This window comes from Salmo salar, chromosome 12, assembly GCF_965601325.2.
Source record: "Salmo salar chromosome 12, fSalSal1, whole genome shotgun sequence".
Lineage (NCBI taxonomy): Eukaryota > Metazoa > Chordata > Actinopteri > Salmoniformes > Salmonidae > Salmo > Salmo salar.
Genome location: NC_138302.1, coordinates 66,325,541 through 66,348,925, shown reverse-complemented (window position 1 = coordinate 66,348,925; position 23,385 = coordinate 66,325,541). Strand labels below are relative to the sequence as shown.

The following is a 23,385-nucleotide window of genomic DNA, read 5'->3' as shown; positions in this document are numbered from 1 at the left end:
CTTGCCACTTACAGAATCCCAGGTTATTTCTACAGTCAACAGGAAATTATATTTTAGGCGTCACAATAATACACTAGAAATATTGCTGACCTAACTTTTATATTTATTTTATCACATAATAATCAACCTCAAAGGTCACATATTGTAAACTAATTGTGTAGCTCATGTCTGCACTGCACACTCAACCACACTCAGATCTCCTCTTTTGTGCCGTAGTTTCTCCATCATGTGGCCTCAGATGGAACTGCAGTCTCAGTCACATGAAGTTTGGGGCTTGATCTCCCTGTACAGAGGTGAGCTAGCTGGTCTATTTACACAGACACTGTAAGATAACCTGGTGTCTAAGATAGCTGAGCATCGATATGGTACAATGTCCAAAAATTGCAGAATTGGTTAGGTATTACCTGTCTATTAGCATACCAATACATAGAGATTCATGAACGTCTGCAGACACCAAGGTAATTGATCAACTAGGCTATTAGTCAAGGTATGGGCATGTGTATTTGCCAGTATAGTTCATTAATTTGTTTGACCTGATGGATAAAACAGTCAGAAAAGGTCAACATTAGAGGGAAACATTTGTTTTTATTTGGACATAAGGGTTCTCAACATCCATTACATCACAAGGGATTCAACCAATCAGACACTCATGAACAGACAGCATCACTAGACACGTGTTAAAGAGAGAGAGAGAGAGAGAGAGAGAGAGAGAGAGAAAAGAGGGTAAACAGTATGACATCAACTCACACTCACCACTATAGGCACTCAGCCACTCAGCCGGTCTCTGAATGCCACTTTGTAAGCGTTGTTATCTTATCCAACATACAAAAGACATTACCTATTTTTAGCATACATTCCAGAAATCGCATAGAGCTTAGAGAGGAAAGAGAGTGCACCAAGTGTCTTATAAACCGTGCAAGTAGAGGAGCTAGGATATATTGACAGACCGACCCACTGTTGCCTACAACAACGCAATGATGTGTTAGCTATGAAGGAGGATGATCAGTATAAGAGAGAAAACTGAAAAAAAATATGAAATTATTGTTGAGTGTACAGTAGTCTTCTTCATAAATCTATTACCCTTCCATGAATCACCTAGAGCATATTAGGTAATACATTCTACAAGTAAATACTACATTTCAGTCATTCTGTTAGTAGACATCTGAAAAGTAGCAATTCCTCTATAGCAATGTGTACAGTACATATTTACATCATTCTTGTTTTCACATATTCCTCAGAGGAAATGATGTGTGTGATGTAACACTGAAGGGGAAAATACCAAACATGACTGACAACATACCATATAGTTTAAAAAAGTAATTGAACAAGTTCATTAAAAAGTAATGATGTGCACAAAAGGCACTTTAAAAATACTCATTTAAGACAAAAAGGTATAAATAAACAAAATACACATTTTTAAAAATCATTTAAATGTGAACACAGTCTAGTAGTACATAAAGATGTTAATCTTACTTTTGCAAATAAACAGTTAAAGTCTGTGGTTTGCTTTATCTTTGAAAATATAGCTTATGTATGTTTGAGAAAAATGGACTTGAATGTACGCTTCAGTTTTACTGATGAGAAATGTGGTTAAGAAAAATGTTATGTAATTCTTGTAGGAAAAAAACATGATTTAGTTGTTGGTGACAGCTCCTCTCGACAGAGAGCACCCTCTTAGTTTAATTTTCTTATTAAACCGTATGACTTTATTTATTTTTAATAAAATACACAGAATGAATTGAAATGCATTTGTTTTCATCATCTAATTATTTGCCCATTATTCCCCTGTTGGAAAGGTCTGTCCATCTGAGTTCACCCATACCAGACCATTATCCACAGGGTACTTGTACTTGAAGCAATACCATATATGACCAGCAGAAGGTGGAAGTGTATAACTTCGGTTGCTTTCCATGTCTCTGTGTGCCCAGCATGTAGGCTAGAATCTAACCAGCAGGGGACAGTGTAATGGACAAAGGAGGGCAGGGTTGACAAACAACAGACAGGGATGACATGTTTTTTTTCAAATGAAACTATGTATCTCATAGTAAACTGTGTATGAAATCAAGATCTGTACACTTTACAACAGTGACTGAATGATGTCGATATGATTGATAATGGAATCACAGCCTGAGATTCATGCTGCTAAATCAGATTTTTTTCATCTACCTTAGCTGACAATTCAATTCCATTGCCCACACAATACTGCTACATGTTAGTGACAACAGGTATTCTCATATTCCAAAAAGGTAATAGGATATAGTAGCCCACCTCTCGAAAGCATAATGACTACGCTATAAGTCAATTGTGTGTTTTACAGAGGAAAGACACCGCAAACAGCCATTGTTGAATTGTCATATTGTATGAGTCGAATGGTACAGCATAAAGCATGCAGAGCAGGGCATGTCGTATACAAGGCAGTCCAACCACACAACTGTATGACTGAGCAGAGTGGCAGGAGCGGGCTTGGGCCAGCACAGGATATAATTCAACATGGCAGCTACAGTATAGGCCAGTACGTGCTTACATTTCCTTGTTGAAGGACTGAAAACAAGAAGTGGAATGAGATACTGGGGCATGACAGTGAGGATGTTATACCCAAGGGGAGAAAAGGTAAGGAAGATAAGACCACTGTGCTGCTGTTATTATTTCACCACATTTCCCGCTAACTGCTCAAGCAACACTGGAGTTGTCTAGGTAAGGTATCACATTTTAGATTAAAAGGAATATTGTAACAGTACTTTCCAGCATATTTTACATGTTAAAAGCATGACATAAATCAGACTCGAACAGGCAAGAGGTTGCTTTAAAGATGGCAAAGTGTACAGTATGAAATCTGATTTGGGCGGCCGGTAGCCTAGCGGTTAAGAGCGTCGGGCCAGTAACCGAAAGGTCACTGGATCAAATTCCAAGCCGACTAGGTGAAAAATATGTTGATGTGCCCTTGAGCAAGGCACTTAACCCTAATTGCTCCTGTAAGATGCTCTGGATAAGAAAGTCTGCTAAAATGTGAATGTAAAAATGTGTGTCTAAAGAGCTTTCATGGGCACAAAGTTGTATGGGTATTTGGGTCAGATGGGCAGAGTTCCTATTTTGTATGGGTATCTCCACCATCCATGCCACACAGGGCTTACAGGGGAAGCCTGTTGGACTGTAGTGGATGGAGGCTGACAGATTTGGACTGAGTCAGTGAGCTCTCATCCAACTTAGAGAAGTGTTAGGCTCAGTACAAATAGTGCTCAGGACCGGCCACTAGAACACCCAACATCAGCTTGGTAACCAAAATCAGTCAGTCTGGTTGTGGACTGACTTCACACAGGTTACCGTGTAGACTTCTAGAGCTGTTGGAACAATGAGGGAATATGGGGTAAGGGGCCATGGTCAACAGTATTCTCACAGTATTACAAAATAAAAGTGGGTTTAAACCTTACTGTGGCAAAAAATTGTATAATGCACTCCTTTTACTGTCTTAAATATGAATAATAGAGAGAACATCAGGATCCATTTGAGTGCAAATGGAATTTTAACTCATAAATACAATGTGTGGTATGATGTTGACATCCCCATGACCACATATTCTTAACACAACCATCAGTGCTGTGTTTAGTATGTGTGTTCAAGCAGAAAATTATGAAAACAACACAAAGGAAGCAGAACCTTTCGATGTGTTGTCTTTGTTTGGGGGTTGACACTTTTGTTTGTTTGTTTTTTGACAATGCCATTCACATCTCCTTGCTTGTTCCGTCTGGGCCTGTACAAAATGTATACCATTTCAAAAAAATTAAAATACATAAACTATATACAAATTCAACTACATGTTTACCACAGGTTAGGTTTCTTACATTGAATTGGTATATTGGTTCAGTTTCTGCATCTCATATACGTATACAATGTTGCTATGGTGTTACTTTGTTGAACATCCCTTATACTACAGTACAAACAAAAAGGCATAACAACTTCAAGTAAGTCTCTATTTACAGCCAAAAGGCCGGTGACCATCTTGGTTACAGTCTCTTAGACACAGGCTGGTAGACAGTGTCCAATCCAGAGAGAAAGGGATGAGACACCTTACTGGTGAGTGTCCAATCCACCAGCAAGGGATGAGACATCATCTGGACAACCAGTGCAGGATGAAAACCAATCCCAAAATCCCACAAGTACTTCTTCACGTTTTGCAGTCAATGAATCACTAAAAAGCCGGACCTGGCCACATACTTCTAATTTTGAGGTAAAAAACGAAAAATAAAAAAATAAGTTTTACTTAGAGGTGATTTTATTCATTATTTTCACGTCTGGTTTTAAATCAAGCTTCAGAGAGAGTTGTGTTGATAGGCAAAGCCCTACAGCTTCTCTGCCTGCCGTCACCATGGCAACTCAGGCTCACTCCAGGAGCTTCCTGAATTCAAGAAATAAAGTCAAACTCAAAATGAGGAAGGAAAAATCCCAAACTGTTCTCAGACAACACATCGACAACGCATCATCCCATTCCTATCGGCTTTCCTCTGTGTCAAACAGTTGCAACATGACAACCCTAATTCTCCCTCAGAGCTACATGGTGCCAGACTTGTCCCCGGCTGCGTTAGCTGCATTGGCTGCAGAGCTAGCCGTGGCAGTGCTGTTGGGGAAGATCTTCTCGGTGGGCGTGACAGCAGGGCTTCCCACCCCAGAGGAACTGGAGCTGGAGGAGCGGTGCCCGGTGGGGGGTGGGCGGACAGGCCTCATGGGCGGGGGGCGCAGCTGGGCTCCGGCCAGACGGGCTGACAGGGTGGGCTTAAAGGTGCTCATCATCTCAGAGGTGGAACTGCTGCTGCGGCGCATGGCGGCGTCTGGGTCGCGGATCATGATGGTGTGGAGGGGGCTGCCCGGCTCTGAGTTCACAGGGTTCTTTATGGTGGTGTCCAGGGTGTCCAGCACCACATCTGGTGCCTGCTTGGCCGTGTTCTGGCGCTCTAGTTCACGCAGCTCATGTAGGGCCGTGGTCATGGTCTTCTCTATGTCCTGACATACACAAAACACACAGAAAACGTGAAAGGAGATCATTCTTGTGATTTTTTTAATAAAGCATAGCCAGTCCAGAAGGGAAACTCGAGTGAGGTGGCATCAGCTGATTGCATTAGCAGATATTGCACTAACTGGATGAATTTCATTTAATTACACGCGGTCTATTTAAGTCGACCAGTTCTACACATGCTTCGTCAATACCAGATGTCACACGCTCGCATGCGTTGGTGTTTCTTGCTGAATTTCTGCTGTAACTAGCTGTTACTCCCTATGCTTGTTGTTTCTGATATCCCTCCACCAACTCAGCATCTACCTGCATGGATTGTGTGTTTCCGCCTTTGGGGTATTTGATATAGAATATCGTGCTCACTGCCTGTAGTTATATTATCATCTTCATATGATGCTTCGCTTTGGCAGCGAGCTACCCTGAAGGAACAGAGCCCTAACGCCAAGACATGCATTGTTATCTTTTCGAATAAATGGTCAAACGTACATGTGGTGTTTTCTTTCTGAATTCTGTTCCATTCCCCTGTGATGTACAGTACCAGTCAAAAGTTTGGAAACACCTACTCGTTCAAGGGTTTTTCTTAATTTTGACTATTTTCTACATTGTAGAATAATAGTGAAGACATGAAAACTATGAAATAACACATATAGACTCATGTAGTAACAAAGAAAGTGTTAAACAAATCAAAATATATTTTTGATTCTTCAAAGTAGCCATGCTTTGCCTTGATGACAGCTTTGCACACTCTTGGCCTTCTCTCAACCAGCTTCACCTGGAATGTTTTTCCAACAGTATTGAAGGAGTTCCCACATATGCTGAGCACTTGTTGGATGCTTTTCCTTCACTCTGTGGTTCAACTAAACCCAAACCATCTCAATTGTGTTGAGGTCGGGTGATTGTGGAGCCCAGGTCATCTGATGCAGCACTCCATCACTCTCCTTCTTGGTCAAATAGCCCTTACACAGCCTGGAGGTGTATTTTGGGTCATTGTATGGTTGAAAATAGCATTTATTTGGGCTGCAGCATAGGTAACTCTGGGTCTTCCTTTCCTGTGGCGGTCCTCATGAGAGCCAGTTTCATCATAACACTTGATGGTTTTTGCGACTGCACTTGAAGAAACTTTCAAAGATCTTGAAATCTGCAGACTGTCTCTGACATTTACACTAAGTCAGGGCTGCTTCACCCAGACACACACACACACACACACACACAGACAGTACAGCAGGACATCACATCTCGCTCTGTTCTTCCAAACACCAGCGGCTCTCTAACTAGCCTCTCTAGTAGCCTCTCTCTGTTCCCTCTCCTCACACAGTACAGCCCAACAGCACCAAATGAAGAAAATAATATCCCCCTTTTAATGGCTGCACACTCATTACCACTGTCACAATCACACACACACACACACACTCTCTCTCAAAATCCCCCACACAATCCATCTGTCTGAATAACAGATGAATTGATCAGTGGAGAATAATTAATGATCAAAGACTGGGTTTAGTCAGGCCCTGACAGTGCAGGGTCATCAACATGGGCTCAGTCTGAAATAGGGCTCTGATAGGAGACCACTATCATTAGCTGCACTGATCATAGCTCTGCCATTTCTAAAGCTGCCTCTGTGGCTCTATTCATTTTCCATGTATCCAGCGCTGGGCTTGTGCTGCCGATATGAAGGATCATTAGTACTCTGTGTAATTTACTTCATTTCACCATCGCCATGAAAAGCATTTCGCTATGGTCTCTAGGGAATTAATATTCTCTGATTGACTCTGCTGTCTGATATTTCGGGAAGGTATGACAAATAGCTATAGTTTTCGTAGGCCACACAAAGTATCACTTGCGCACCACTATTGATTCCATTCCATATTGTCTGAGTTCTATGACTGATAAGGCTACAGGACATGGGGAAAAGAGGTTATGCAGTTATATTGGGCCGAGGTAATACTTTAGAACCTGGGGCTGATAGGAAATAAGGTCCATACCTCTGCCAGTGTCTCAGCCCCCAGTGACTTGTGGTCCCCCAGGCTACTGTGGCGTGTGGCCCCTGCTACGGGCCTCAGGGGGTGGCCCTCAGGGTAGGCTTTCCTGTCAGCGTAGTTGATGCTGCCCGCGCTGCCAAATGTTCCCAGGCGCCTCTTCTCTGGGCTTTCCATGCGGCTCCTGCTAACTGCCACTTTGTGGGGGCTGCTGGGACAGGCTGCGGCCCGCGGGGGTGTGTCAGTGCCCCGAGAAGGGCTGTGGGTCTCTCCACTGTGGCGTCGAGGGGTGGCGGCCCCGTCAGAAGGTAGCCGCACCCTGAGGAGAGAGATGACATCACAGTCACACAGAGTAGGATTAGGTTGGCCCTTGACACTGATCTACAGTCAGTTTGAAACATTGAATATTTACTCCATAAATGGTTAAGATTAGCATTTGGAGAGGTTAAACTGATCTTACATTTGTGCATATAAGCAACCCAGAGTGAGTTAAACATTGAGACTAGAAAGAGAAGGGCTACATTTCAATATGTAGTCCTTGTCAGTCGTTACCCACCTCCCCATGACTCCTCCAAAGTTGGAGTCGGGGGATTGTTCACACGGTGATGGGACGTCGTTTTTGAATGAGGCCTTGTCATCCAGCAGTGGTCCACTGCTCGCCTCGCTGTCCGCCTTCTGACTGAGATTATCCGAGAATGCATCATCCCTGCGAGGAGAGCGAGAGAATGAACATTATTCTTACAGTTGGTAGAGATCTCATTTGGACTGCTGTTTATTCAAACTAATTGGTCCATATTTACACAGGGCTCTGGTTTTCAATCTGCAGTCAGTTTATCTGTTCCAGACAGCTCTGGAGCCCCTCCTTTTGAACATTGATCATTCCAATGTATTCCTCCTAACACAAAAAGTAGCAATATGAGACTCTGGCCTTACTGCCCACTCAACATCCAAATGGATTCATTAAACAGACACCAGCAATGATTAGTCATTTCACATTTACATTTTAGTCATTTAGCAGATGCTCTTATCCAGAGCGACTTACAATTAGTGCATTCATCTTAAGATAGCTAGGTGAAACAACAACACATAAGAATCGTATAAAGGTAATTTTCCATCAGAAAAGTCAGTGCTAGTAGGAAAAGACAATGGCCTTTCTTTTTATTATTGTCAGCATTATTATTATTTGGGAGGGGGGCGTCGGGGACGCCACAAGAGTTATTTAACCAGGACAGAAAAGGGTGATTGAAAGGGTGATTGAAAGATTGAAACTGAGGTCCACACTCCAGTCCAGTTAGTGGTGGTAATGCACCTTAAAGTTGGTTGCCAACTGTCATGTAAAGTCCAAAGAAGAAGAAGCATGAAGGAGGAGAGATTACTAGAAACAAACTCGTTTTACACTTTTATCTGTGGATTAATTGTTGGAGTAGAGGACCTTGTGCATTTCAGGTAAAATAACAACCCAATGTTAATATCCCAGGACAAATTAGCTAGCAACAGCAAGCTAGTTAACTAAAGTGCCATAAATCTTTAATGCTTTTCCACCAGACCCTAAATTAATATAGTTGGTTCAGAGTTCGTTTTGATTTTTCAACCTGCGTGTCCTTATCGCATCTGGTGTAGGTGGACAAAATCAACAAGCACGAGATTGCGCGCTCGCTCTGGTCAGCATGTAAGGTATGCAATGACTAACATGACAAGAGGAACTGATGATGCACTACCCAATTTGGAAATTGCATCTTCTACATTCTGCTATTACAACTTTCAATAGTAAGCTTACAGCCGGACTGAGTTCATAAATATATATTTTTAAAGACCCCCCCCTTGCCGAACACCCCACAGTTTGGGAACCACTGGTCTAGATGGGAGATGACAAGTGCCTAGATTATGAGCCTGCAGCTGCGAGTCACTGCTTTAATGTTTGCAAAGAACGACAGGGTGATGTCCAGGGTCATGCCAAGGTCCTTTGCACTCTGGAAGGGGGACACCATGGAGTTGTCAACTGTGATGGAGAGGTCTTGGAGTGGACAGGCCTTCCCCGGGAGAAAGAGCAGTTCTGTTTTGTCGAGGCTGTACTTGAGGTGGTGTGCCGACATCCAAGCTGAGATGTTTGCCAGGCACGCAGAGATGCGTGTCGCCACCTGGGTGTCAGAAGAGGGGAAGGAGAAGAGTAGTTGAGTGTCATCCACATAGCAATGATAGGAAGGCCATGTGAGGATATGACAGAGCAGAGACTTGGTGTACAGAGAAAAGAGGAGAGGGCCTAGAACCGAGCCCTGGGGGTAGTGCTGAGTGATTAGTGCTTTTTGAGGTCATTTCGGGTTAGATTATTACAAAAGAATCATGGTTTTCGATTTCGGTTTCAATATATTTATTTATTTACTTTATCCAAGATGCCATAGCAGTCAGATGCCATAGCAGTCAGACGTCCTTTGTCCTCGTCTTGTCATGTCCCGTGTGTGTATATATATATATAAAAAAAAAAATTCTTCGCATATCTTTTATATATTTTTTCTAAAAACTCAACTTCTAAACACTCTCCTGCAACCCGCCTCACCAATTTAAAAAAAGTATTATTTACCTAAAATCTGAAATCCACAACAGAAGCTAGCCAGAAGTTAGCCAGGAGTTAGCCAGTTCACTAGCTAACGTTAGAACTCAAATAACCACGGTTGGCGGTCATCAGCTATCCCTTAGCTCGAAAAGCTATCGCCAGTTTTGTACAACGTGACTCAGACCAGAGCATACCAGACCTATTTTCTCTCCATATCCCCGGATTTCTACCACAAGCTTTGGACATTTACACCTGGATCTTGCAGCTAGCTAGCTGCTATCCGAGTGACTATTGGCTAACGCCGGTCTCGGAGCTAACATCAATTATTCCGGAGCTAGCCAGCTGAAGAGTTCCATCAGCCACTCCTGGGCTACAATCACCTATCCGGACCCATTTTACTGCCGATGCGGAGCCCCATCGGGCCTTCAGTACTGGACTACCGACGTTATCTGCCAGAGGGAGTTATCCAACTGGCCCCTCCATCGCGACGTAACCTGAACGCCGATCTGCGGCCAGCTAATCGTTAGCTGTCTTAGCAGCTGCTATCTGAATAGGTCTATCGGCCAATTTTCTTGGGCCACTATAACTATAACTATTTTTAACAATTGGATTGGTCCCCTCCACCACACGGAACCCCACTAATCTACCGACGGAAACGCACGAGGTGACTAAAAACAGACCCTCTTCTGCCAACTTGCTACCCATGGCCCGGCTAGCTGTCTGAATCGCCGTGACCGCAACCGACCTCACTACTCACAGGACCCTTTTGATCACTTGGCTAAGCATGCCTCTCCTTAATGTCAATATGCCTTGTCCATTGCAGTTCTGGTTAGTGTTTATTGGCTTATTTCACTGTAGAGCCTCTAGCCCAGGTCATTATACCTCATCCAACCTCTCAGTTCCACCACCCACACATGCGACGACATCACCTGGTTTCAATGATGTTTCTAGAGACAATATCTCTCTCATTATCACTCAATGCCTAGGTTTACCTCCACTGTATTCACATCCTACCATACCTTTGTCTGTACATTATACCTTGAAGCTATTTTATCGCTCCCAGAAACCTGCTCCTTTTACTCTCTGTTCCGGACGTCCTAGACGACCAATTCTAATAGCTTTTAGCCGTACCCTTATCCTACTCCTCCTCTGTTCATCTGGCGATGTAGAGGTGAATCCAGGCCCTGCAGTGCCTAGCTCCACTCCTATTCCCCAGGCGCTCTCTTTTGATGACTTCTGTAACCGTAATAGCCTTGGTTTCATGTATGTTAACATTAGAAGCCTCCTCCCTAAGTTTGTTTTATTCACTGCTTTAGCACACTCTGCCAACCCGGATGTCCTAGCCTTGTCCGAATCCTGGCTTAGGAAGACCACCAAAAACTCTGAAATCTCCATCCCTAACTACAACATTTTCAGACAAGATAGAATGGCCAAAGGGGGCGGTGTTGCAATCTACTGCAGAGATAGCCTGCAGAGTTCTGTCCTACTATCCAGGTCTGTACCCAAACAATTTGAATTTCTACTTTTAAAAATCCACCTCTCTAAAAACAAGTCTCTCACCGTTGCCGCCTGCTATAGACCACCCTCTGCCCCCAGCTGTGCTCTGGACACCATATGTGAACTGATTGCCCCCCATCTATCTTCAGAGCTCGTGCTGCTAGGTGACCTAAACTGGGACATGCTTAACACCCCAGCCATCCTACAATCTAAGCTTGATGCCCTCAATCTCACACAAATTATCTATGAAACTACCAGGTACCACCCCAAAGCCGTAAACACGGGCACCCTCATAGATATCATCCTAACCAACTTGCCCTCTAAATACACCTCTGCTGTTTTCAACCAAGATCTCAGCGATCACTGCCTCATTGCCTGCATCCGTAATGGGTCAGCGGTCAAACGACCTTCACTCATCACTGTCAAACGCTCCCTGAAACACTTCAGCGAGCAGGCCTTTCTAATCGACCTGGTCCGGGTATCCTGGAAGGATATTGACCTCATCCCTTCAGTAGAGGATGCCTGGTTATTTTTTTTAAATGCCTTCCTCACCATCTTAAATAAGCATGCACCATTCAAGAAATGTAGAACCAGGAACAGATATAGCCCTTGGTTCTCTCCAGACCTGACTGCCCTTAACCAACACAAAAATATCATGTGGCGTTCTGCATTAGCATCAAACAGCCCCCGTGATATGCAACTTTTCAGGGAAGTTAGAAACCAATATACACAGGCAGTTAGAAAAACCAAGGCTAGCTTTTTCAAGCAGAATTTTACTTCCTGCAACACAAACTCAAAAAAGTTCTGGGACACTGTAAAGTCCTTGGAGAATAAGAGCACCTCCTCCCAACTGCCCACTGCACTGAGGATAGGAAACTCTGTCACCACCGATAAATCCACTATAATTGAGAATTTCAATAAGCATTTTTCTACGGCTGGCCATGCTTTCCACCTGGCTACCCCTACTCCAGGCAACAGCACTGCACCCCCCCACAGCAACTCGTGCAAGCCTTCCCCATTTCTCCTTCTCCCAAATCCAGTCAGCTGATGTTCTGAAAGAGCTGCAAAATCTGGACCCCTACAAATCAGCAGGGCTAGACAATCTGGACCCTTTCTTTCTAAAATGATCTGCCGAAATTGTTGCAACCCCTATTACTAGCCTGTTCAACCTCTCTTTCGTGTAGTCTGAGATTCCCAAAGATTGGAAAGCAGCTGCGGTCATCCCACTCTTCAAAGGGGGGGACACTCTTGACCCAAACCGCTACAGACCTATATCTATCCTACCCTGCCTTTCTAAAGTCTTCAAAAGCCAAGTCAACAAACAGATTACCGACCATTTCGAATCCCACTGCACCTTCTCCGCTATGCAATCTGGTTTCAGAGCTGGTCATGGGTGCACCTCAGCCACGCTCAAGGTCCTAAACGATATCTTAACCGCCATCGATAAGAAACAATACTGTGCAGCCGTATTCATTGACCTGGCCAAGGCTTTCGACTCTGTCAGTCACCACATCCTCATCGGCAGACTCAATAGCCTTGGTTTCTCAAATGATTGCCTCGCCTGGTTCACCAACTACTTCTCTGATAGAGTCCTGTGTGTCAAATCGGAGGGCCTGTTGTCCGGGCCTCTGGCAGTCTCTATGGGGGTGCCACAGGGTTCAATTCTTGGGCCGACTCTTTTCTCTGTACACATCAATGATGTCGCTCTTGCTGCTGGTGAGTCTCTGATCCACCTCTACGCAGACGACACCATTCTGTATCCTTCTGGCTCTTCTTTAGCCACTGTGTTAACTACCCTCCAGATGAGCTTCAATGCCATACAACTCTCCTTCTGTGGCCTCCAACTGCTCTTAAATACAAGTAAAACTAAATGCATGCTCTTCAACCGATCGCTTCCTGCACCTGCCCGCCCGTCCAGCATCACTACTCTGGACGGTTCAGACTTAGAATATTTACATTTTAGTCATTTAGCAGACGCTCTTATCCAGAGCGACTTACAGTAGTGAATGCATACATTTCATAATTTTTTGGGGATCGTACTGGCCCCCCGTGGGAATCGAACCCTGGTTAGACTGTAAACTGTAAACTCTCCTTCCAGACTCACTTCAAACATCTCCAATCCAAAGTTAAATCTAGAATTGGCTTCCTATTTCGCAAACAAAGCATCTTTCACTCATGCTGCCAAATATACCCTTGTAAAACTGACCATCCTACCGATCCTCGACTTCGGCGATGTCATTTAAAAAAATAGCCTCCAATACCCTACTCAATAAATTGGATGCAGTATATCACAGTGCCATCCGTTTTGTCACCAATGCCCCATATACTACCCACCACTGCGACCTGTACACTCTCGTTGGCTGGCCCTCGCTTCATACTCGTTGCCAAACCCACTGGCTCCAGGTCCTCTACAAGACCCTGCTAGGTAAAGTTCCCCCTTATCTCAGCACACTGGTCACCATAGCACACCCACCTGTAGTACACGCTCCAGCAGGTATAGCTCTCTGGTTACTCCTAAAGCCAATTCCTCCTTCGGCCGCCTCTCCTTCCAGTTCTCTGCTGCCAATCACTGGAACGAACTACAAAAATCTCTAAAACTGGAAACACATCTCCCTCACTAGCTTTAAGCACCAGCTGTCAGAGCAGCTCACAGATTACTGCACCTGTACATAGCCCATCTAGAATTTAGCCCAAACAACTACCTCTTCCCCTACTGTATTTATTTATTTTGCACCCCATTATTTCTATTTTGCACTATCTTTCACTGCAAATCTACTATTACAGTGTTTTACTTGCTATATTGTATTTGCTAACTTTGTATATAGACTTCTTTTTCTACTATATTATTGACTGTATGTTTGTTTTACTCCATGTGTAACTGTGTTGTTGTATGGTGTCAAACTGCTTTGCTTTATCTTGGCCAGGTCGCAATTGTAAATGACAACTTGTTCTCAACTTCTCTACCTGGTTAAAGAAAAGGTGAAATAAATAAATATATATATATATATTACACACATACAGTACCAGTCAAAACTTAGAACAAACCTACTCATTCCAGGGTTGTTCTTTATTTTTACTGTTTTCTACATTGTAGAATAACAGTGAAGACAGCAAAACTATGAAATAACAACATAAGGAATCACGTAGTAACCAAACAAGTGTTAAACAAATCAAAATTGAGATTCTTCAAACTAACCACCCTTTGCCTTGATGACAGCTTTGCAAACGCTTGACATTCTCTCCAGCAGCTTCATGAGGTAGTTTTAATTAACAGGCGTGCCTTGTTAAAAGTTCATTTGTGGAATTTCTTTCCTTCTTAATGCATTTGAGCCAATCAGTTGAGTTGTTACAAGATACGGGTGGAGTACAGAAGATAGCCCTATTTGGTAAAAGACCAAATCCATATTATGGCAAGAACAGCTCGAATAATCAAAGAGAAACGACAGTCCATCATTTCTTTAAGACATGAAGGTCAGTCAATATGGAACATTTCAGTCGCAAAAAACATCAAGCACTATGATGAAACTGGCTCTCGTGAGGACCGCCACAGAAAAGGAAAACCCAGAGTTACCTCTGCTGTAGAGGATAAGTTCATTAGAATTACCAGCCTCAGAAATTGCAGCCCAAATAAGTTCAAGTAACAGACGCATCTCAACATCAGCTGTTCAGAGTAGACTTCACGAATCAGGCCTTCATGGTCGAATTGCTGCAAAGAAACCTCTACTAAAGGAAACCAATAAGAAGAAGAGACTTGCTTGGGCCAAGAAACATGAGCAATGGACATTAGACTGGTGGAAATCTGTCCATTGGTTTGATGACTCCAAATTTGAGATTTTTGGTTCCAACCGCCGTGTCTTTCTGAGATGCAGAGTAGGTGAACGGGTGATCTCCGCATGTGTGGTTTCCACCACGAAGCATGAACGAGGTGGTGTGATGGTGTGGGGGTGCTTTGCTGGTGACACTGTCTGTGATTTATTTAGAATTCAAGGCACACTTAACCTGTTAGGGCTAGGGGGCAGTATTGACACGGCCGGATAAAAAACGTACCCGATTTAATCTCGTTACTACTCCTGCCCAGTAACTAGAATATGCATATAATTATTGGCTTTGGATAGAACACACCCTAAAGTTTCTAAAACTGATTGAATGGTGTCTGTGAGTATAACAGAACTCAAATGGCAGGCCAAAACCTGAGAAGATTCCATGCAGGAAGTGGCCTGTCTGACAAGTGGTGTTTCATCTTGGCTCTTTTTATTGAAGACTGAGGATCTTTGCTCTAACGTGACACTCCCTACGGCTCCCATAGGCTCTCAGAGCCCGGGAAAAATCTGAACGATATCGAGGCAGGCTCTGGCTGAAACACATTATCGCTTTTGGCAAGTGGCCGATCTGAGTACTATGGGCTTAGGCGCGTGCCCGAGTCGACCGAATGCTTTATTTTCTTTTGTCTGTTTACCTAAACGCAGATTCCCGGTCGGAATATTATTGCTTTTTTATGAGAAAAATGGCATAAAAATTGATTTTAAACAGCGGTTGACATGCTTCGAAGTACGGTAATGGAATATTTCAAAAAGAATTGTCACGAATTGCGCCATGCTCGTCACCCTTATTTACCCTTTCGGATAGTGTCTTGAACGCACAAACAAAACGCCGCTGTTTGGATATAACTATGGATTATTTTGAACCAAACCAACATTTGTTATTGAAGTAGAAGTCCTGGGAGTGCATTCTGACGAAGACAGCAAAGGTAATAACATTTTTCTTATAGTAAATGTGACTTTTCTGAGTGCTAAACTTGCTGGGTGTCTAAATAGCTAGCCCTGTGGTGCCGGGCTATCTACTGAGAATATTGCAAAATGGGCTTTCACCGAAAAGTTATTTTAAAATCGGACATATCGAGTGCATAGAGGAGTTCTGTATCTATAATTCTTAAAATAATTGTTATGCTTTTTGTGAACGTTTATCGTGAGTAATTTAGTAAATTCACCGGCAGTGTTCGGTGGGAATGCTAGTCACATGCTAGTCACATGCTAATGTAAAAAGCTGGTTTTTGATATAAATATGAACTTGATTGAACAAAACATGCATGTATTGTATAACATAATGTCCTAGGGTTGTCATCTGATGAAGATCATCAAAGGTTAGTGCTGCATTTAGCTGTGGTTTGGGTTTATGTGACATTATATGCTAGCTTGAAAAATGGGTGTCTGATTATTTCTGGCTGGGTACTCTGCTGACATAATCTAATGTTTTGCTTTCGTTGTAAAGCCTTTTTGAAATCGGACAGTGTGGTTAGATTAACGAGAGTCTTGTCTTTAAAATGATGTAAAATAGTCATATGTTTGAAAAATTGAAGTTTTTGCATTTTTTAGGTTTTTGAATAACGCGCCACGGGATTACACTGGCTGTTACGTAGGTGGGACGATTTGGTGCCACCTATCCTAGAGAGGTTAACCAGCATGGCTACCACAGAATTCTGCAGCGATATGCCATCCCATCTGGTTTGCGATTAGTGGGACAATCAATTGTTTTTTAACAGGACAATGACCCAAAACACACCTCCAAGCTGTGTAAGGGCTAATTGACCAAGAAGGAGAGTGATGGAGTACTGCATCAGATGACCTGGCCTCCACAATCACCTGACCTCAACCCAATTGAGATGGTTTTGGATGAGTCGGATCACAGAGTGAAGGAAATGCAGCCAGCATATGTGGGAACTCCTTCAAGACTACTGGAAAACCATTCCAGGTGACTACCTCATGACGCTGGTTGAGAGAATGCCAAGAATGTGCAAAGCTGTCATCAATGAAAAGGGTGGCTACTTTGAAGAATCTCAAATATAAAATATATTTTTTTTTGGTTACTACATGATTCCATATGTGTTATTTCATAGTGTTGATGCCTTCACTATTATTCTACAATGTAGCTAATAGTAGCAATAAAGAAAAACCCTTGAATCAGTAAGTATGTCCAAACTTCTGACTGGTATGGCATATTTCTTAAAAGCATAATGTAATGGAAATTCCAATTCCATAAATAGTGAACATTAAATTGCCAAAACATTGAAAATATTCCATTGTCTCTGATCAGGCCCACATTGGGTAGACATCAAAAGAAAAGTAGGAAACTACTATGAAATAATACAATATTTAAGTTGTGTATATTACTTCGTTTATATTTTATGACTATTATTTTTAATTCCTTAATAAAGTCATCCTCTCTCTGCTCAGGCAGTAGCAGCCAGCCAGCCAACTTTATATCATGCTCCCAATACTGTACTGTCTTTAGTCATCCTATTTAGCTAGGCTAACCTGCCTAAGCATGCTGCAGAGCTGTCTGACAAACCATTTGACTAGTTCTTCAAAGTAAATAAGGCATTCTTCACAAACTGTCTGTATCCCTTCATCTTGGTGTTCTGTACACTCCTCTCTCATGCGGTCTGTGGTTATCTAATCTAACGTAACAGGCTTAAAAGTGTATCCATCTCTGTCCGAGACAGAAAAAGGCACAATTGATTATGGTCATTGTAGTTAATTACCACGTTTCTGTGCTGAACTAGGTTGAATATTTGTTTAATGAAAACTCCCTTAGTTCTTGACTTGATTTATCTAGTGAATTATTTGATTTCGAGAAACTAAATGCAATTAAAGTAATTGAACTAACGTTGGTCAACTACATTTCTGTTAATCTCTCAGCACTACCTAGGGGACATCAGTAGTGAGAGCACGTGGTGCAGACACAGATCCTCTCCACGCCACCTGGTAAAAATTACCTGCCAGGTAGGAACGACCTGTCAAGTGAGACGCCCAACCCTGAAAGGGTTTGGATGAGGATCTGATGGTTTACGGTGTCCGCCTTGAAGCCTGACTGATTAGGGTCAAGAAGATCATTCTGAGAGCGATATCGAGAGAGTTGGTCAGAGACAGCAGACTGTGTTTTAGAAAGGAAAGAAGGGATACTGGTCTGTAGTTTGACATCAGAGGAGTCAAGTTTCTTGAGGAGGGGAGCGAACTCTGGCCATCTTGAAGTCAGAGGGGACGCAGCCATTTGTAAGGGATGAGTTGAGGAAGGAAGAGAGGAATGGGAGGTCTCCAGAGATTGTCTGGAAAAGCGAAGAGGGGATGAGGTCAAGTGGGCAGGTTGTTGGGCAGCCGGACATCACTAGTCGCAGGATTTCATCTGGAGAGAGAGGGGAGAAAGAGGTCAAGGCGTAGGGTAGTTCTGTGTGAGTGGGATCAGTGGACTCAGGCTGAGTGAATGAGGAGTGGATAGCAACCTTTTCTTTCAAAGTGGTTGACAAAGTCGTCTGCAGAAAGGAGGGAAGGAGGGGTAGGAGGTGGAGGATTAAAGAGGGAGGAGAAAGTGGAGAACAGTTTCACAAGAAAGCTATAATTGTATACGAAGTGGCTCATCTTTTAAATTATTGTGTAAATTTATACCGGGAATTACTATCTGAGGGTGTTTTCAATGAATTCATTCGAGTTGTAAACTTAAAGCACGCTCTGGCCTTCTCTTTAGCATCTTTACTTCTGCCTCATTGACTGACATCAAATTCACATTTAATTAAAAGTGTTACCACTAAAGGTACAATTGTCAGTGTAATGTCTTTGAGCTAACATATCAGGCATGATTTGAATTACTTATCTGTGCCTTTGTGATATTCAGTCAAGGATCTTCCATGAGTGTTATTGGTGTGTGGCTAATGACATCAAACACAAGAGAAAGCTTTTGATACACCTGCCGCTTGAAATTACTCCCCAGTTTATATCACTTTAGAGAAGGATAATTGTTGAGGAAAACACCTGATTAACTGACTGACTGTTTCCTGCCTGTCTGACAGAATTGACTGTCTTACAGATTTATTGTCAAACTGCTCTTCATCCATCGCTGAAGTTCATGTTTATGAACGGTTGTTACTCACAGGTCCTGCACCACTATGTACTGATGTGGGATCAGTCCGTCCACGCCGTTGTGCCGGCCCTCCCACCAGTCCTCAGAGGCGCGGTGGTACAGCAGCAGCGACGCCCCCTTCTTAAAGGACAGCTCCCGGGGGGTGCGCCCCACATAGTCAAACTTAGCTATGGCCTCAATCTGCTCCACCTCTGTGGAAATAAAGAACAAAGGGAGAGAAACATCAGTCACAACCTGGACCAGCTTCATTTCCAGGTGTTTTAACATATCTCACACCCCATTGAGATGTGTGGACAGAGTAGCCTGACCTGTGTATGAGTGTGACCCAATCCAGCTGCTTCACTGAGTTCATTAATAGAAATAAGGAGCCCCTTGCTCTAATTACTAAGACCTAAACCATGTGGCCAAACAATGAGAGCATGTCCTCATGTTCTCAGACAATGGCCTCAGGCCTCGTGGTCTGTGATCAACTCCAGAGTACAGTAGAGAGTTGTGATTGCCTGGGGGCTCAATTTAATGGCTGAGTTTGTTCTTCAGACCTTCAAAAGACACAGAAGTCTCTGAGAGACAAAGAGCGAGAAGAGGGAATATCTGAGTTGAAGAGAAATAGAATGAGATGCAGCATTACAATATAAACCATTTTCTCTAACAGAGGGGATGGTTATACTGTTTGAGTGATACACTTAGATTCCAAGCATTGTTGTGAGTTGATGATAACCTGTCATTGAGTTCCACAAAGCAAATTGGCCAGTGTTATCTAGGGTTGCTTTTTCAGTGTAACATTTCTGGTGTTGATTCACTCTGGTGTAAAAGAACCCCAGTGTTGAGTGTGATTGTGTCAGTTTTATTCTGCGGAGAGTAAAACATTCCCATCAAAACCATGCCCATCATTATCAGATTTAGCAAGCCAGCATAATGTGACTTGCAGTCCTGATGTGGCCTGTAAACCAGGAGGTTCCTAACACAGCAGGCCTTACGATATTTAATGTAGTGTCCTAAAGAGTTTAATTTGAATGATAACATTTGCCTCCAGTAGGAACTCACTTGGTGAAGTCCACAGTACTGAAAATGAATGAATTCAACAACCATGTCACTAACAAATGTCCTTAATCCAACACAAGCGACCTTGTCAAGAGATACGGACGTCTTTGCGTAATGGTTAAAAATACTACATGAGCCGTTATTGCATAACCCTAAAAGTGTTAATTCCCTAACACTGACAAAGTGTAACAGCATCAGAACTAAGCAGTGTTAATTTAACACTGAAAAGTGTGGACCTGTATAGACACCTGCCCAGTGTTAAATGTAACACTGTTAGTGTTTATTTAAAACTGGAGAATTTGCTGTGCAATCAACACCAGTGCCACCAATGAGGACATCACAACTCTGCTCAAGGGTAACACTGTATTCTGACCAGTGAACACTACTATCCTAACAGCTAATAGACTGGTTGACAATCCAATGACTTGGTCTTTTAATGGCATTATGGGTCCCAACACACCAAACTACTCACACACTGAGCACACACCAATAGCCAGAAGAACCAACCTTCACGCTGTTGCTAGCCTCTTGAGAGAACAGACGCACAAAAGTACAGGCTTTAGTTGTCCGTAAGCAAACATCAGTCACCATTCAACATTGGACCAGAGGAGATTAGCAGACTGGTCTCTGCTACAAGCCCTCTATCCCACAGGGACGGTGCCAGGGGAGGGGGTATGACGGGTGAGGGGGAGGTATTGCCACGCACGCACGGACGCATGCCCACGCACACACCCTGCGTCCAAGCTGATATCAATCACACAAAGAGCCTGATGACTTGGGACACACGCAACCTAGAGAAACACGTTTTTGCTTGGAGACATGTCCCATAGAGATATGCACATGTAGTGAGTGTTCAAAATGCTAAAGGGATCTAAGCTAGTCCCCAGGGTGTCAGATTTCCCTGACCGGGCGGAGGGGGTGTGTGTGTGCGTGGCAGGATGGCCTTGGCCACTGGTACTACAGCCACACCTCATTGTGTCTCTATGGGCCAGACCAGACAGAGCAGGAGTCAGCCGGGGTTAAGCACATGTATAAAATAAATTGTCTCCCAGCAGGAAATCTCCAAACCAACCAGAAAGCCCAATCAGTTCCATTAGGAGCTCCATCCAGGGGTGAAATTACCTACAGAAACAGGGAGAGCGAGGGAGGAAGAGGAGGAGGAAGAGAAGAGAGAAGGAGAGAGGAGGAGAGAGAGCGAGGTAGAAGGACAGAGAATCATTGTCTCTCTTTGTCCCTCTCGTTCCAAGAGTAGATTCAGCCTGAGGCTTTTAGACCATTTAAGTAGAGCTCTCGCTCTCTTCCTCAGAAACACAATAACACATGTACAGGTAACTGCCAAAATAAAGGAAACACTTAAGTATATAAGGGATACAAAGTGGATTGAAAGCAGGTGCTTCCACACAGATGTGGTTCCTGAGTTAATTAAGCAATTAACATCCCATCATGCTTATTTTGGCTACCATGGCTTGAAAAGAGGGGTCTCAAAGGGGTTTTAAATGGTGTGTTTGTGCATCTCAGTCATCAGATCTCAACTCAATTGAACTGCCTGTGACAGCGTTTTCCAACACCATCAACAAAACACCAAATGATGGAATTTCTCGTGGAAGAATGGTGTCACATCTCTCCAATAGAGTTCCAGACACGCATAGAATCTATGCCAAGGCGCACTAACGCTGTTTTGATGGCTCGTGGTGGCCAAACGCCCTATTAAGTCACTACGTTTATTTTGGTAGTTACCTTTGTCTGATCATCACAATATGACTATTTTGTTCTCCAATAAAGATCAAATACTCAGAATCAACATACAAGCTGAAGACCACAACAGTCAAACTAGGCCCACTTTGTGGTTCTCTGATTTATATAGTATTCATGTAGTCCTTTAGTTCTAGCTTCAAGTAGAAAGTGTGGTTGTGTCTTGCTGGGCGACCATGTCTCCAGACTCATTTTGAGGGCCGGGCTGTGGAGGGCAGTATCGCCTCAGGTCTAAGAAGAGCCAAGACAGGACCATGTGACTCTCATTCTCTCCAAGCACACTAATTAAACAGAGGGAGACCACGATCCAGCGCCAAGGGCCCTGCCCTGGCTGGCTGTGCCTCTGTACTCTCCTCCCAGCTCTCCACATGCAGTGTGGGGCAGTCAGCCTTTGTTCTGCTGTTTGGTTCAGAGGGCTGGGGAGGGTGTCAGTACTCATTACTGACACACCCATCACTACAGATGGGGCTCTCCCCGATATTGTTACCCTAGCCTAGCATAGAGCAGTATGATTGGGCCTGACCATTGAGAGCCAGCAGATACAGCAGTATCTCTGGTGTTGTGACTGACTAATGTTAGCCCAATTATTCTGTCAGGGCTATGAGGACTACCAGGAAAATACAAAGGCACAAAGGAGGAAGTCCCATGGGACCTGTTTACTATTGCTGAAGAAAGATGGATGAGAGAGAATTTGAGAGAGAGAGAGGGTGCTACAAGGGGAGAGAGAGAGAGAAAGCTACAAGGGGAGAGAGAGAGAGAGTGAGAAAGAGATGGCGCTACAAAGGGAGAGAGAGAGAGAGAGAGAGAGAGAGAGGGCGCTACAAGGGGGGGGGGGGAGAGAGAGAGAGACTGAGGGCGCTACAAGGGGAGAGAGAGAGAGGGCATTACAAGGAGAGAGAGAGAGAAAGCTACAAGCAAAGGTAGAGAGAGAGAGCGAGAGAGAGAGAGAGAGAGAGAGAGAGAGAGAGAGATGAGAGAGACAGAGAGATGAGAGAGAGGTGGGGGTTGCCAACAATGTACACACAACCTTGTCTCCGCCTTCAAGCATGATGTGCTCCTTTGCAGCCCTAAGCTGTCACAGTCTGAGCTGTGCCTAGTTCTCTCCTTCAGTCTAAAGAACACACAGAATAAGGTCAGTCAGAGCTCAGGGCAACTCCATCTACACAGCCTTCTTACACTCCAGATCACATTCATACTGAGCCCATCCAACCATCACACGAAATACCTCTGGCTTCGAAACAAACACATACAACTTTAAAAAACAAACTTTTACAACCTTATATCAAGGGCTCATCAGCTGAAATGTATGATTCATCTGCTGTTGTAATTGATATTACAGATCAATCTGTCCGTCTCTATGGGACACATCTAGAAGTACATAGATAAATCACTGCCCCTGGTCTGCTTCACCTCTTTAATACTGAACTAGCTACTTTGCATCTACTATTCATTGCATGAATTACATCCTGTATATATTAAGCTGAACGTTAACCCACGGCTACAGTACATTGGCTGTTTTTGTATCGTATCGCAATTATAATGGGAGGTCCAGTCCAGACACAGAACTACAGTGCTGCAGTACACAGCAGGGTACCTGCCTGGGGAGACAGACAGACAGACAGACAGACAGACAGACAGACAGACAGACAGAC

At 43.5% G+C, this 23,385-nt stretch overlaps 1 protein-coding gene across 2 annotated transcripts in view; it reads right to left on the bottom strand.

The window, feature by feature from the left end:
* Positions 1 to 565: 565 nt before the first annotated feature.
* LOC106565583 (SLIT-ROBO Rho GTPase-activating protein 3) overlaps positions 566 to 23,385 on the bottom strand; it is a 123,589-nt gene continuing 100,769 nt past the window's right edge. For both annotated transcript variants that reach the window (XM_014132865.3, XM_014132866.3), the window contains exons 19-22: positions 18,951 to 19,131; positions 7,538 to 7,687; positions 6,988 to 7,300; positions 566 to 4,995 (exon numbers count right to left, since the gene is read on the bottom strand). In XM_014132865.3, coding sequence (XP_013988340.1) covers positions 4,546 to 4,995; positions 6,988 to 7,300; positions 7,538 to 7,687; positions 18,951 to 19,131 — 1,094 coding nt within the window. In that variant the 3' untranslated portion in view covers positions 566 to 4,545. The remainder of the gene's footprint in view (positions 4,996 to 6,987; positions 7,301 to 7,537; positions 7,688 to 18,950; positions 19,132 to 23,385) is intronic.